General features: G+C 42.6%; 1 protein-coding gene across 1 annotated transcript in view; it reads left to right on the forward strand.

Moving 5' to 3' along the window:
• The window catches only part of WDR27 (WD repeat domain 27), a 275,100-nt gene that overhangs the window by 78,176 nt on the left and 182,303 nt on the right, over positions 1–14,621 (forward strand). The window contains exons 22-24 of the mRNA XM_037731066.1: positions 560–781; positions 5,041–5,195; positions 9,243–9,306. Coding sequence (XP_037586994.1) covers positions 560–781; positions 5,041–5,195; positions 9,243–9,306 — 441 coding nt within the window. The remainder of the gene's footprint in view (positions 1–559; positions 782–5,040; positions 5,196–9,242; positions 9,307–14,621) is intronic.

The following is a 14,621-nucleotide window of genomic DNA, read 5'->3' on the forward strand; positions in this document are numbered from 1 at the left end:
CGAGTGAACTTCCCTGCAGTCCTGTTTATATGGGTGTAGTTAGAACTGCTTTGGCGATGGTGGCCCGCCTCTGTTGAGGTGGAGTCTCTTTGCTGTGGTGGGTTGCCTTGGCAACGGCGGGCTGCCTCAGCAATGGCGGGTGGCCTTGGCAACGGCGGGCTGCCTCGGTAATGGCGGGTTGCCTTGGCAACAGCGGGCTGCCTCAGCAATGGCGGGTTGCCTTGGCAACGGCGGGCTGCCTCGGTAATGGTGGACGCCCCTCCCCCACAGAGCTGGACTGTCCCGGGTTCAGCTGCGCTTGCTGTGAAACTCGCAATCCAGTTTCTGGTTGCTGTTCTTTTCTGGGGGTGGGGCCAGCCGAGCCTGATCGCCTGGCTCCCTGCCTCAGAGCCTTTTTTAAGTTGGTGTTCCAGTCGCCTGTTGAAGAGGCGCCGGGGTCTGTTTGTTTTCCCCTTCGGCCACTCATTGTGCTGGCTTAAACAGCGGCACTGAGGTTTGTGACGCTTTTTTTTGTTTGTTTGTTTTGCCCTGGAATCTACTGTCCTGGTTCTCTGCTCAGTCCCCTTTTTGAACTGGCGAATGGGCGACTTCCCGTGGCTCCAATCACCAGCCAAAAGGGCACCCGCACCGGTGTATTTTGTATGGAGAACCGGGGCTCCGGGGCGCCGACAAAGCAGCTGCGCGGGGCAAAGCAGCAAGCAGCGGCGCTGGCCGGCACGGCTGCGCTGGCCGAAACAGCCGCGCTGGCGACTGTGGAGCTCCTCTGCCCGGGAATTTCCTAGTCTGTGGGCAATAAAAACGCGGCGTCCACTCACCCTCTGTGCTTTCACTGGGAGCTGCAATCCTGAGCTGTTCCTAAACGGCCATCTTCGCAAACATGTTTTTAAACATTGTGCAGTAGGTCTCCGAGATGAATGAAGGATCCCTTTGAAGAATTTGTAACTTCTTTATGAGGCTATTAAAATGGCATACTTCAAAAACAAAGTGTGTACCAGTCAAATCAGTGCTATGTGTAATACTCCATGTTTCTATTTTTTTTCTGGAAAAGCTGTGAAGAAAAAGAAGTAAATTAGGTAATTTATGGCAAGAAAGGCAGCACTGTTTGTATTTGAGAGCCATGATTTGATGCTACTAATTTTGCAGTAAGATCTGTCAAGATTAGGCAAACATTTGATTATTAGATTTTATATATTTCTGGGCTTTTAAATGAATTTAATAATTGAGTTATTAACTTTTAAAATTATTGTTAGCTTAATACCCATTATCATCATCTTCTTCTTATTTTGAGATGGAGTCTTGCTCTGTTGCTCTTATTGCCCAGGCTGGAGTGTAATCTCGGCTAACTGTAACCTCTGCCTCCTGAGTTCAAGCAATTCTCCTGCCTCAGCCTCCCATGTAGCTGGGATTACAGGTGTGTGCCACCACACCCAGCTAATTTTTGTATTTTTAGTAGAGATGGGGTTTCGCCTTGTTGGTCAGGCTGGTCTCAAATTCCTGACCTCACACTCTGCCCACCTCGGCTCCCAAAGTGCTGGGATTACAGGCGTGAGCCACCGTGCCCTGTGAACCCCTCTTATTTTTTAAATATTATGATGCCTTTTAAATTCAAGTGCAGCTTAATGAAATATTGATAGCTACAGGATGTTAAAGTATAAGTCTGACCTACTAAATTTATTTAGTGAAACTTCCAGGCAAAGGCATTTGACTTTAAGACACTTGAATGCAGACTAGGGTTTGTGCTGTCTTCATGTCCACCCTCGGTAGTGCCCAGAACCTGGGATCTATTCACTCGACAGGTACCAATTTGAACTGTGACTTGCTGTTACCAACATAAAGCAAAGGATTCAATTCTTTGTATAAGAAAGTAGATGTAAATCTAGAGAAAAAATGGTTTCTTGAAAAGACTCATCAGCACATAGATTTCAGAGGCTAAGGTCTGACAAATAGTATTTAAAATTTGTTGTTGTGTTATTCTCAAAATGCAACATGTAAACATTAAAGATGAAGAGAAGCCTCTCCTGAGATGTTACATACTTGTCTGTCTGGTCAGTTTTTCTAAAGTCTGTGAGTCTTTAGATAATATAGTTAAATGAGAATTGACTAAATTTCCCAAATATTGTCATCCTTGAGTTAAAAATTTTCAGTTATGAAGATAAATGAATCTTACATGTGAAGTTTCTTTCATGTTGCAAATTTTACTTTTTATTTTTTGGGACGGATTCTCGCCCTGTCACCCAGGCTGGAGTGCACTGGTGCAAGCTCAGCTCACTGCAACCTCTGCCTCCCGGGTTCAAGTGATTCTTCTGCCTCAGGCTCCCGCGTGGCTGGGATTACAGGCATGTGCCACCACACCGGGCTACTTTTTGTATTTTTAGTAGAGAGGGGGTTTCACCATGTTGGCCAGGCTGGTCTCAAACTTCTGACCTCAGGCGATCTGCCTGCCTTGGCCTCTCAAAGTGCTGGGATTACAGGCGTGAGCCATTGTGCCCAGCCAATTTTTCATTTAAAATGTATTTGTTACCATGCTTTTTGACACTTGGTGCTTCTTGTCTCAAAAATTGTCAATTGTTAGAAAAACATTTCTTAGTTCATTTAATTTTTGTATTGGTTGTGCATGACTCTTACTAAAGGTGGTCATTTCAAAGCCAATCGTAATTTATTTTTGGTGTTTGGAAAATGGTCTGTCAGCATTTCTATTATAAATCTCTATTTTCTTTCTCATTTTGTTCTTTTCCTTCTGAGTTTATGACAGAGCCATAAACCTTGGCCTAGATTAAAACTTGGCCTATTAGAGCTCAGTCTAAGATTTTTTTTCAGTTTAGTTCCCAAATTTGTTTAAAATTGTTTCAGATGTTTAGGTTGCATATGCAAAATATAATTTTGGAGTTTTCAATGCTTTCTAAATTATAACTTAAAAAATAACATGCTAATTTTAAGATAATGGTAAAGATAATTCTTTTAACTTTAGCTAACCAACTTTCTCATATTTTCAAGAGAATTATTTCAGAAAATGATATGATGTTATTTGGTGTGATCTTGTAATTTTGCTTCCTTTCTTCTGTTTCCATTTTGTAATGGAAGAGTTTCTAACCTTTTGCATATATAAAGCTGTTCTCTGTTAAGGGGTTAAATGCATGTAAATCTCTTAGCATGTGCTAAGTCCATTAAATGAAAGCTATTTTTCTTATTTTTGAAATATAAATTTATGCAGGCTGATGGGTACTATTTTAAAAAACTCTTAAGTTCCACATGCAACTACTGTCACACAATTCTTGTTCCTGTGACTTTTAGGGATGGATGCACAAGAATTTCTGCACCTGCAGCAGCAGATCAGAAGCTGAGTTAGATATGGTTTCAGTTTTCACAGAAATTACGAGGCAGAAGGGCGTAGTCATGGGTGAAATAACATATGCACAAGGCTGACTGTTCTAAGCGCCATAAAATGACGTGAAATCACTGCCAGAGCGTAGGGATGGAACCAGCCATCCTCCCCTAGTGTATTAGAGAAGGCTGCATCTAAACTGGAATTGTCCATTCTCACATATTGTTAGGTAAAACTTTTGGTTTTCTGAGGAGTTTGAAGGTGCATAAAATGGAGAAATAGAAAGGTTGCATCAACTTGTTTAGCGTCCCATGTAGTCAGCAAGTTTGGACTGAAAACTGCGTGGTTTCCTAGTCTCCCCATGACAGGCTGTGTTCCCACAGGTAGAGTGACGCATATTTAAAATCCTGCAGGCAGGCTGGTGTGCGTGAGTTCCTCCATGCGGAGTCTCAGTCTGTTGGGGCTGCTTTAACGGGACATTGACAAGCAACAGAAATGTATTGCTCACAGTTCTGGAGGCTGGCGAGTGTGAGATCAAGGCACTGGCAGATGAGTGTCTTGTGAGAGCTTTCTGGTTGACAGGCGGGGCCTTCCTGCTGTATACTCATGTGGTGGAAGGAAGGGAAGACACGCTCCCTGAAACCTCCCTCACAAGGGCATTCAGCCCATTCATGCAGGCTCCACTCTCAGGACTGAATCACCTCTCAATGCCATTGCAATGGGGATTTCAACTGATGAATTCTGTGGGAGACCAATGTCCAGACCGTGGCGCCGAGTCACCCCAGGTGCTTGCCAGAGTCTGTGCTGTGGAATTTTTTGAGTGTCAGGGCTGGGAGCTAACATTTACCGAGTCTCTGGAATGCATTGGCGTTTCCCTGTGTGTTCTCACAGGCTCAGTGAGAACATCTGATGGATGAGGATGCAGAGTGCAGGGTCTTCCTCCTCCCTCTGCATGGGCTGTGAGCTGGGAGTTGGACTCCATGGCTGCCTGGTTCCTCTGTCTGGATGCCATTTTTCCTCCCTCTTCACCATCTAAATGTCACGTTATCTCAAGTGAACCCAGCATTTTGACCAGGGCAACCCACTCCCAACACTTCACACCACACCCCATGCTGTGGCCGCACCTGCCTGAGCATCGGGGTGGCTTTACGTGCACACCCCCATGGGAGGAGGACAGAGATGCTGGGCCTGGGGACAGCAGGCACAGTGGATGCTGCTCAAACACATAAATAACCTCCACAGTCGGACGCGTGTTACTCATCTCTTCCTCTAGTGCTGGGTTCATTTTGGCTTCTTTGGCTATTTTATTTCAATAATCGAGGAGACTTGATGAGCCAGATGAGGCTGTGCTTACATTTAGCTTCATTCTGGCTTTTGAAATATGTTGTGTTGGAAGCATCATCATAGATTTTTTTTTTCAAGCTGTGGAAAAGCATTGACTTGGAGAATGAAGATATAGGAAGTGAATTCACAGTGAAATAAAGGTTTGTTTTAAAATAGGTTTTTGTATTTCGTTGGCTTAATTATAATACATTTATTTTCAAGACTTAAAGCCTGTGGCGCCTTCTTGTGCCTTGACCTTGTTAGTGTCCTTGGTGACACGTTGGACCTGGCCTCAGGCTGGGGGCCTATGTGAAGCCCAGGTTGCTGGGCTGGGCCATTCTCTCACACCCCGGTCAGCTTCTGTGGTGACCTGGATATGCTGTGTTTTCCCATAGTGCGGTCACAGGAGTGCGTCTGGGCCAGCTCCTATGTGACATACATGATCTACCTGCCAGGAAGAGGCAGGGTCTGTCCCCACACCACAGCAGCGTGAACGTGGGCACAGGGCATCCTCATCACCCTGGAGCCCCAGACAGAGCGGGGGTACCGGGTGTGAGATCTGAGCAGGCCCTGCTGGCACCCAAGCTCTGACCCCACAGAGCAGCTGAGGCTCCACACTGGCTTCCCAGCTGCACCCACCTGATGATGAGCCTAGCGAACGGGGCTGACTCTGAGACACAGAATTGACTCCATTGGGCCTGGTCCTTGGCACCACAGCCTACGGGGCTCTTGGAAGCCAGAGCTGAGCATCTGCCAGCTGCACTCTGTGCTCCTGCTCTGTGGCCTGGGTCATAGGCAAACCCCCGCAACAGACTGTGTCCAGGCTGTCTCCACCACCTCCCCAGGAGGCCTCCCTGGCCTCCCAGTAGTTGAGTTTGGCCCCTTACTTGGTCTCGTGTCTACACTGCTGTTCCAGGGCTCATCAGTGCAGTCAGAATGACGTGATTAATCCTCTCCTGTGAGATTCTCACCTTGATGACAGAGCCATCTCTTGTTTGCATACAGTAGGTGTTCAAAAATTGCTTGCTTAGTCCGTGCTCGATCCTGGCAGGTTTTTTTTTTTTTTTTTTTTTGAGACGGAGTTTCCCTCTTGTTACCCAGGCTGGAGTGCAGTGGTGCGATCTCGGCTCACCACAACCTCCACCTCCTGGGTTCAGGCAATTCTCCTGCATCAGCCTCCCAAGTAGCAGGGACTACAGGCATGCGCCACCATGCCCAGCTAATTTTTTGTATTTTTAGTAGAGATGGGGTTTCACCATGTTGACCAGGATGGTCTCGATCTCTTGACCTCGTGATCTACCCGCCTCGGCCTCCCAAAGTGCTGGGATTACAGGCGTGAGCCACCGCGCCCAGCTGATCCTGGCAGTTTTGAGGGATCTGTTGAAGTTACAACCATTGGAGCTGCTTTTCATTCTTAGTTGAGCCATTGCTTACCAATGAGAGCTCCACAAACTGCTGGTGGTGCCGGGACTCCAGAACTCAGCCTTTGGCTTTCCATAGTGTGACATAAGAGAAGCAGCTTCATGTGTGTTTATTCCAGATGCCAAGTGAAGTCTTGAACTAGAGTTTCATCTTGCCCCAGCAATCAGAAGATGCTGGCGAGGATGTGGAGACAAGGGAACACTTATACACTGTGAGTGGGAATCTAACTTAATACAAATTAGAACTAAGTTTTCTACAGAAACAGTATGCAGATTTCTGAAAGAACCAAAAATAGAACTACCATTAGATCCAGAAATCCCACCACAGGCATCTACTCACAGGAAAAGAGATCATTGCATGAAAAGGACACCTGCACTGTTGTGTGTTTATTGCAGCATGATTCACATTCGTGATGTCATAGAATCAAACTGTCTGTCAACAGATGATTGGATAAAGAACACATGATACAAACACACAGTGGAACACTACTTAGCAGTGGAAAGAATGGGATCAGGTCCCATGCAGCTCCAGTGATCGGAACTGGAGGCCATTATCTTAGGTGAAACCACTCAGAAACAGAAAGCCAAATACCACACGTTCTCACTTATAAGGGGGCTCAGTAATGTGCACAAGTGGACATGGTAAATGGAATCAAAGATGCTGGAGACCTGGAGGGTGGGAGGGGGTGAGGGATGAGAAATCATTTAATGGATACAATGTACAATATTGGGGTGGTGGTTACACTAAAGCCAAGACTTCACACTACACAGTATGTCTGTTGACAAAACGATTCAAATCTGTAAAATATTGGAAGAGATTTATTCTGAGGCAGACATGAGTGACCATGGCTCGTGACATAGCCTTCAGGAGGTCCTCAGAACATGTACCCAAGGTGGTTGGGGTGCAGCTTGGTTTTGTACATTTTAGGGAGGCAGGAGACATCAGTCAAATACATTTAAGAAATACGTTGGTTTGATCCAGAAAGGTGGGAAAACTCAAAGCAGGTGTGTGGGTAGTGGGGCGCTTCCAGGCTATTGGTAAATGTAAACATTTTCTGGTTGACAATTGGTTGAGTTTGTCTAAAGACCTAGGTTCAATAGAAAGGAAATGTTCAGGTTAAGATAAAAGATGGTGGAGACCAAGGTTCTTTTGAAGTCTTACAGTGGCTACTCTTAGAGGTAATAGATGACAAATGTTTCCTATTTAGATCTTTAAAAGGTGCTAGACTCTTCATCTGTTTAGTATTGGGAGGAGCTGGAAGAAAGATATCTAGCTATGTTAATGGAGATTCTTTACAGATGCACATTTTCCCCCACAAAGGACAGCTTGGCAGGGCCATTTCAAGATATGACAAAAAAAACATGTTTTGGGGTATGCGTGTGTGCATGTGTGTGTGCATGTATATGCATGTGTGTGCATATGTATATGCATGAGTGCATGTGGGTACGTATATGTGTGCATGCATGTATGTATGTCTATGCGTGAATGTGTGCGTATGTATAACTGCATGCATGTGGGTATGTATGTGTACATGCATGAATGTGTGGGTATGTGTATGTGTGCATTAATGTGTGTATATGCATGAATGCATGTGTGATGCATATGTGTGAATGTGTGTGCATATGTATGCGCTTTTAAAGTATTCATTAAAGTGCCTATTAATTAATTTATTTAAAATATGTATTAGCTGATACTCTGTGCTTGGCAGTGTTCCGCGAATGAAGTTAGATGAATGAAGAGAGGGCAAAGTCCTTATGCTTGAGGAATGTATTTTCTTACAAAGGAACACATGTATTACACAAGGTCAGGTGCTCTGTGTTGATCAGGTCACTGGAGCAGCCGGTTCATGACACTGGGAAGGGAGCCAGGCCAATGTCTGGAGGAGCTCAGCACAGGAGGTAGGCTGTGTGGTGAAGCCGATGGAGGAGTGGACCTCAAGGCCCTTGTTAACTCAAAATATCTAAGACAGGTCTCAGTCAGTTTAGAAAGTTTGTTTCACCAAGGTTAAGGATGCACCCATGACATAATGTCAGGAGGTCCTGACGATGGTGGTCGGGGCACAGCGTGGTTTTATACATTTTAGGGAGAGATGAGATATCAATCAACATGTATCTTGGTTCAGTCAGGTAAATCAGGACAACTTGGGGCGAGGGCTTCCAGGTCATAAGCAGATAAGAGGCAAAAGGTTCATTCTTATGAGTCCTTGATCGCGTGTCTACTGAAGACACAATTTAGTCTGGCTAAGTGAATCTGCATTTTTACATGAACAATAGGGGAGAGCAAGCAATCAGATATACATTTGTCTCAGGGGAGCCTCAGAGGGATGACTTTGAGTTCTGTCTGTCCTTTGTCCACAGGGAATTTCCTTGTGACCAAATTTTAAGGGAGTTCTGTACCTTATCTTTGTAACCATCTTATTTAGGAATAGAATGGGAGGCTGGTTTGCCTGAGGCAGTTCCCAGCTTGACTTTTCCCGTGGCTTAGTGATTAGAGGGTCCCAAGGTTCATTTTATTTTCACATGAACATCTGGACAAACTGAGTCCCTGAGACAGCATCCTTGCAGTTAAGGTGTGCCCTAAAAGGGTGAGGACTAAGCTCTGATTAAGGGGTCTGGGGAGTGCAAGGTTCTTTAAACAGACTGCACCATGTACTATGCCATGGTGACCCCTGTGACCCACATGTGCACCTCCAGATGGACTCCGAGAGCCAGAAAGTCTGAGTCAACCTTGTGACATTGGACCCTGCACAATGATTAACCGACCTTGCAACATTTTGCTGTTGTTCCTGCCTCAACCGTTCCTGCCTCATCCGTTCCTGCCTCAACTGATAAGCCAACTTAGTGACACTGGACCTTAGACCTAGTGACAGCCCTGCCTCCTGGCAACACCTCCCCAGCTTGCAAAAACCACCCTGAATTATAACTTCTGTAACTTTCCACTGCCTACCCCAAACATATAAAACCAACTCCTAGCCCACTGCCTTCTGCTGATTCTCTTTTCTGACTCAGCCTGCCTGCACCCAGGTGAATAAACAGCCATGTTGTTCACACAAAGCCTGTTTAGGGGGTCTCTTCATTCAGAGTGCACTTAACATTTGGTCCCGAAACCCAGGACAGGGGTACTCTTTTGGGAGACTGACCCTCTATCCCTCTATCCCTGCTCTTTGTCTGTGAAGAAACCTGCCTGCGACCTCAGTGCATCAGACCAGCCCAACAACCCTCTCACCACCTTCACATAGGGTAAGTGGTCTCTCTTTTTTCCTTTAAATCCTTCTCCTTCTAAGTAGAGAAAAGGAGACAAGTCTCCCTCCCCCTTTCCCTTTAAATCACAAGGAGACAAGTCTCCCTCTCTTTCTTTTCCCTTAAATCCCAAGGAGTCAAGTCTAGGAGACAAGTCTCTCTCTCTCTCTCTCTCTCTCTCTCTCTCTCTCCGCCCCCCTACAAGTCTCTCCCTCTCTCCCCATTTTCCTTTAAATCCTTCTCCTTTTAAGTAGAGGCAAAGGAGACACCCTTTATGCATGCACTTAAAAACTCCAGCATTGCTCACAGACTTGACTAGAGAAGACAGTCTTACCTTGCTGCCTGGTCAAGCGCAGGGATACCTGCCTTCATCACTCGCCCACGTTACAGCCCAGGACGTGCACTACAAACAACAGTTCTCATCAGATGGGTTTTATTTAACCCTATTTGTCGTGACTTGCTTTCCAAACTGACTCTGGCATAAGTTATGACAAGGAAGAAAATAAAAATATTTTATCCCAAAACGTATTTCTTTGCCGTATCTTGAAATGGCCCTGCAAAGCTGTCCTTTGTCGGGGAAGGTGTGCATCTGTGAAGAATCTCCATTAACATAGCTAGATCTCTTTCTTCCAGCCCCTCCCTAAACTAAACAGATCAAGAGTCTAGCACCCTTTAAATATCTGAATAGGAAACATTTGTCATCTATTATCTCTAAGGGCAGACACCATAAGATTAAAAAGAACCTTGGTCTCCACCATCTTTTAGCTTAACCTGAACATTTCGTTTCTATTGAACCCAGGTCTTGAGATAAACTCAACCAATTGTCAACCAGAAAATGTTTAAATTTACCTGTAGCCTGGAAGCCCCACTTTGAGTTTTTCTGCCTTTCTGGACCAAACCAATGTATTTCTTAGATATATTTGATTGATGTCTCATGCCTCCCTAAAATGTATACAACCAAGCTGTGCCCTGACCGCTTTGGGCACATGTTCTGAGGACCTCCTGAGGGCTGTGTCATGGGCCATGGTCACTCACGTCTGGCTCAGAATAAATCTCTTCAAATATTTTACAGAGTTTTACACTTTTTGTTAACAAGAGGTGCATAGGATGTTTCATGCCAAGTGCTATGGTGAAGACTGTTTTTACGAATTGGCTCTGTGAAGAGCCGCGTTGTGTAGGTGTGCCTCGCATTATTTCTGGAATGACATAGTGACCGTCTAATTTCCCAATTTAAGGAGAGTTTCTCTCTTTTAAAATCTTAGCTTTTTGTTAAGAGGTTTAGTGTCTTTGCTTTAGGAAACTGCAAAATATCTGCATTTTGTAACAGCTTGAGCAATGCCTATACAGTAGCTTGAATCTTCCTCAAATCTCTGTGGTCTTTCAGTAAGGATTGTAATATTTTGTGAATCATTGTGGTGTACTCTTGGATGAGAGGTGTTATATTAAGAAAAATAGTTCTGAGGCTTTTTATGGGAAAATTATGGGTTTTACTTCCTGAAAATAAACATCTGAATGGTATTCAATGGAATGAAAGGAAAGAGTGTAAGGTTACAGAGGTTTACACTATGTTTTAATAGCTTTTTAAAAAATACTTTCTCTTACATTTTTGTTCAGTTGCACAATGTATATCAAACTAACCACAGCCATGTGGGGGCTGCTACTCACAAACTGTCATCCTGCAAGTCCAAATACAGAAGAAGCAAAAACTATAATTGGCCCAAATGCTGTATTTCCAGTAAAATATAAAATAGGGCATTTCTAATTTCTGCTAAGCTTAGTAACCAGCACAGCCACATTAGTCATGCATCAATAATGACTTTTTTTTGCAGTCATCCTCGTGCACTACCATTAAAATGATCTCTTCTGAGAATTACTCCTATAGTTATCTTAATTTTGTTAAACAGAATTTTTATTTCATTTTAGTGTAGTATTAACAAGAGTGCCAAATACATCAAAAGGCGATGGCCATATTTTCCTGTTTTATGTGTTATGTTAGTAAATGGCTCATTTAAAAAATGAAAATAAGTGTTTTATGATTTATTGATATCCTTAAATCATAGCAGGTGTAGATACTTTACATATTTCTAAAACTTGACAGGATACTACTATTTTTGCCTGACTGACTAAAATATGTACTATTTTGTGATGTAAATATATAATACTAGACAGCTAATTTGAACTATGAACAAGAATGTATAAAAGTTTAAACAGCTTTTTTAATGACATAATTTGATTACATATGATTTTAGATTTCAGGAATAATCACTTATGTTATTTTGCTTTATTGGTTTTAGATCTTGCTGTATTTTTAAAAAAGAAATGATTTTTGATACAAAGAAAACCCTACCCACATCCCTCCTTTTTCTTCTTCTCTGATAACCACTACTGAATTTGGTGTGGGTCTTTCCCTAGTACCCATTCAAAAACAATAATATAGGAGTTAAGAAGACATTACTGATAGTGAGGGTATGGGAATCCTCGGCAAGGTTTTCCTTTTAACGAAAAGCAGCCCCCAAATCATTTTCTTTTCTAACAAAGAGCAGGCTGTAAAATCGAGCTGCAGACATAGACAAACAAGCTAGAAGCTCACACCAGTGAATGCCAGCAGTTGTGCCAGTAGGAAAAGGCTACCTCGGAATAGGCACGTTCAAAATTATTGCTCCATCTTCCCTCTTCTACCAGCCACGTGTACTGTGTGGAGCAGACAAGATGGGGCTGGCCAAGTAGAAAGTCCATTTGCATAATAAGATTGGGGTGGGGCGGCAGGGCACAGTGGCTCACGTCTGTAGGAGTTCAAGACTAGCCCTGCCAACATGATGAAATCCCGTTTCTACTAAAAATATAAAAATTAGCTGGACGTGGTGGTGTGCCCCTGTAATCCAGCTACTTGGGAGGCCGAGGCAGGAGAATTGCTTGAAACCAGGAGGAGAAGTTTGCAGTGAGCCGAGATTGTACCATTGCACTCCAGCCTGAACAAGAGTGAAACTGTCTAAAAAAAAAAAGGATTAAGGTTGTGCAACGAGCCCTTCCCTGCCCATCATGTAAATGTCACACTTGGTCGAACCAATCTGGGGGATCTATGTTTATCAGACACTGCCTCATCAAGCCTGCCTATAAATTCTCGCACAGTCCACCTCAGGCTGGCTGTTTCCTTTGGGAGGCCCCTCTCTTGAAAGAGAGAGAGAGCGCCGCTCTCCTTTCTTTTTATTTTGCTTATGAGCTCTCCACTCCTAAACTTGCTGCTCCTTTGTGTCTGTGTCTTTAGTCTTGGTGCTAGACAATGAACCCTGGATATTTATCCCAGGCAAGGATGCTGCTTCAGCAACTTTGTGCATTGTTGAGCATAGCTTTACACTCCTACACATGGTATCAAACACCACATCTCCCTGCTGCTTGATTTTTAATGCTGAAATTTGTACTTTACCAGTTTGGGTATGTACTATTTTTATTATCTTCCAGCACTAAACATTTTCTCATGTTTATTATGATGTTTTCTAACCCAAGCTTTAGATGTATGCTTTTAGATTTCCACGAGTTAATTTTTGGTCATCTTTTTTGTTTTGGTTTCTAATATGGCATTGTGTTCAGAGCATGTACTCTCCATATATAGTACTGATTTTCTTGGTATCTTTGAGATTTCTATCTATTGAGAAACTTGACATATGATTTGTTTTTAATATTACACAGGTATGTGAGAAAAGTGTGGTTTTGCTGACTATTGGGTACATGTTTGCACAGATATTCTTTGACTCACACTTGTTAATTGTGTTTAAATTGTTCAAGGCTTTCTATTGTTTGATTTTTTTAATTACTGAGAACTGTGTTAAAATCTGTCACTGTGGTTGTAATCTTATCAGTTTCTTTGTGTAAGTCTGTTGACTTTTGCTTTATTTATTTGAAGGACACATTATCAAGCATATTTAAGTCAGTCTTATATTTTCATGTGCAGTTATTTCTTTTATCATTTTCTTGAAGAAACTGTTTCTCATGAGGGTTTCTTTACCTTGTATCTGTTTTTCTCTAGTGCTTACATAATCTTACCTCTTTGTAGCTCACGTGTGCTGTTTGATCCCCACCTTTCAACTTTTTAAAAATTAAGTTTTCAGCATTTTTCTTAAAACCTAGCCTAAGTTTCGTATAGATGCTGAATATTAGACCTTTGTTAGATGCATAATTTGGAAATATTTTCTCCCATTCTGTAGGTTGTCTATTTACCCTGTTTATACTTTCTTTTGCTGTGCAGAAGCCCTAAAGTTTAATTAGATCCCACTTGTCAATTTTTGCTTTTGTTGCGATTGCTTTTGATGTCTTTGTCATGAAATCTTTGCCAGTTCCTATGTCCGGGATGGTATTGCCTAGGTTGTCTTCAAGGGTTTTTATAGTTTTTGGTTTTTACATTTAAGTCTTTAATCCATCTTGAGTTGATTTTTGTGTATGGTGTAGGGAAGGGGTCCAATTTCAATCTTCTATACAAGGTTAGCCAGTTATCCCAGCACCATTTATTGAACAGGGAGTCCATTCCCTATTGCTTGTTTTTGTCAGCCCTGTTGAAGATCAGATGGTTATAGGTATGTGGCTTTATTATCAATACTATGCTATTTTGAGCTAAATGATGAGAACTTATGAACCAAAGAAGGGAACAACAGACACTGAGGTCTGCTTGAGGCTGGGGGATGGGAGCAGGGAAAGGAGCAGGAAAAATAGTTATTGGTACCAGGCTTAGTATCTGGGTGGTGACATAATCTGTACAACAAACCCCGGTGACACAAGTTTACCTATATAACAAACCTGCACATGGATCCCTGAACCTAAAAGTGAAATAATAACAATAATGATAATAATGAAACCCAGCCTAATATTGTTGAGTTTAGTCTGTTTGAAATTATGATTATTCATATATTCAATATCATTTGTGCTTTCTCTTACGCATTTTTTATTTCTTTGCTTTCTACTTGTCATGAATTTTATTTTTGGTTCTTTATTTCTTCTTTCTCACCCTCTACTGGATTGAACACATTTTTTAAAAGTTTACCTTTACTCTTGAAAGGTTTGGCCATTGCATATTATTTCTGTTCTGTTCAGGTTTTTACTCTTTAGCCTCCGTATGATAGCCACTGTGGAAGGTGTTGTCAGTGCCACCGTCTTCTCTGTCTTCGTTAGACTAAGTCTACGTTTTCTTTTTTTTATGCTGAGTATCTCATATAACACCAGCATTCAGTAGATGATCTGTAAATATTTGTTAAATGCCTGCTGAATTATGTGTCAATTATTATTATTTTAAAATATGTATTACAGCTTTTTTTTTTTTTTTTTTT

Source organism: Cebus imitator, unplaced genomic scaffold (genome assembly GCF_001604975.1).
Source record: "Cebus imitator isolate Cc_AM_T3 unplaced genomic scaffold, Cebus_imitator-1.0 Scaffold380, whole genome shotgun sequence".
Taxonomy (NCBI): Eukaryota; Metazoa; Chordata; class Mammalia; order Primates; family Cebidae; genus Cebus; species Cebus imitator.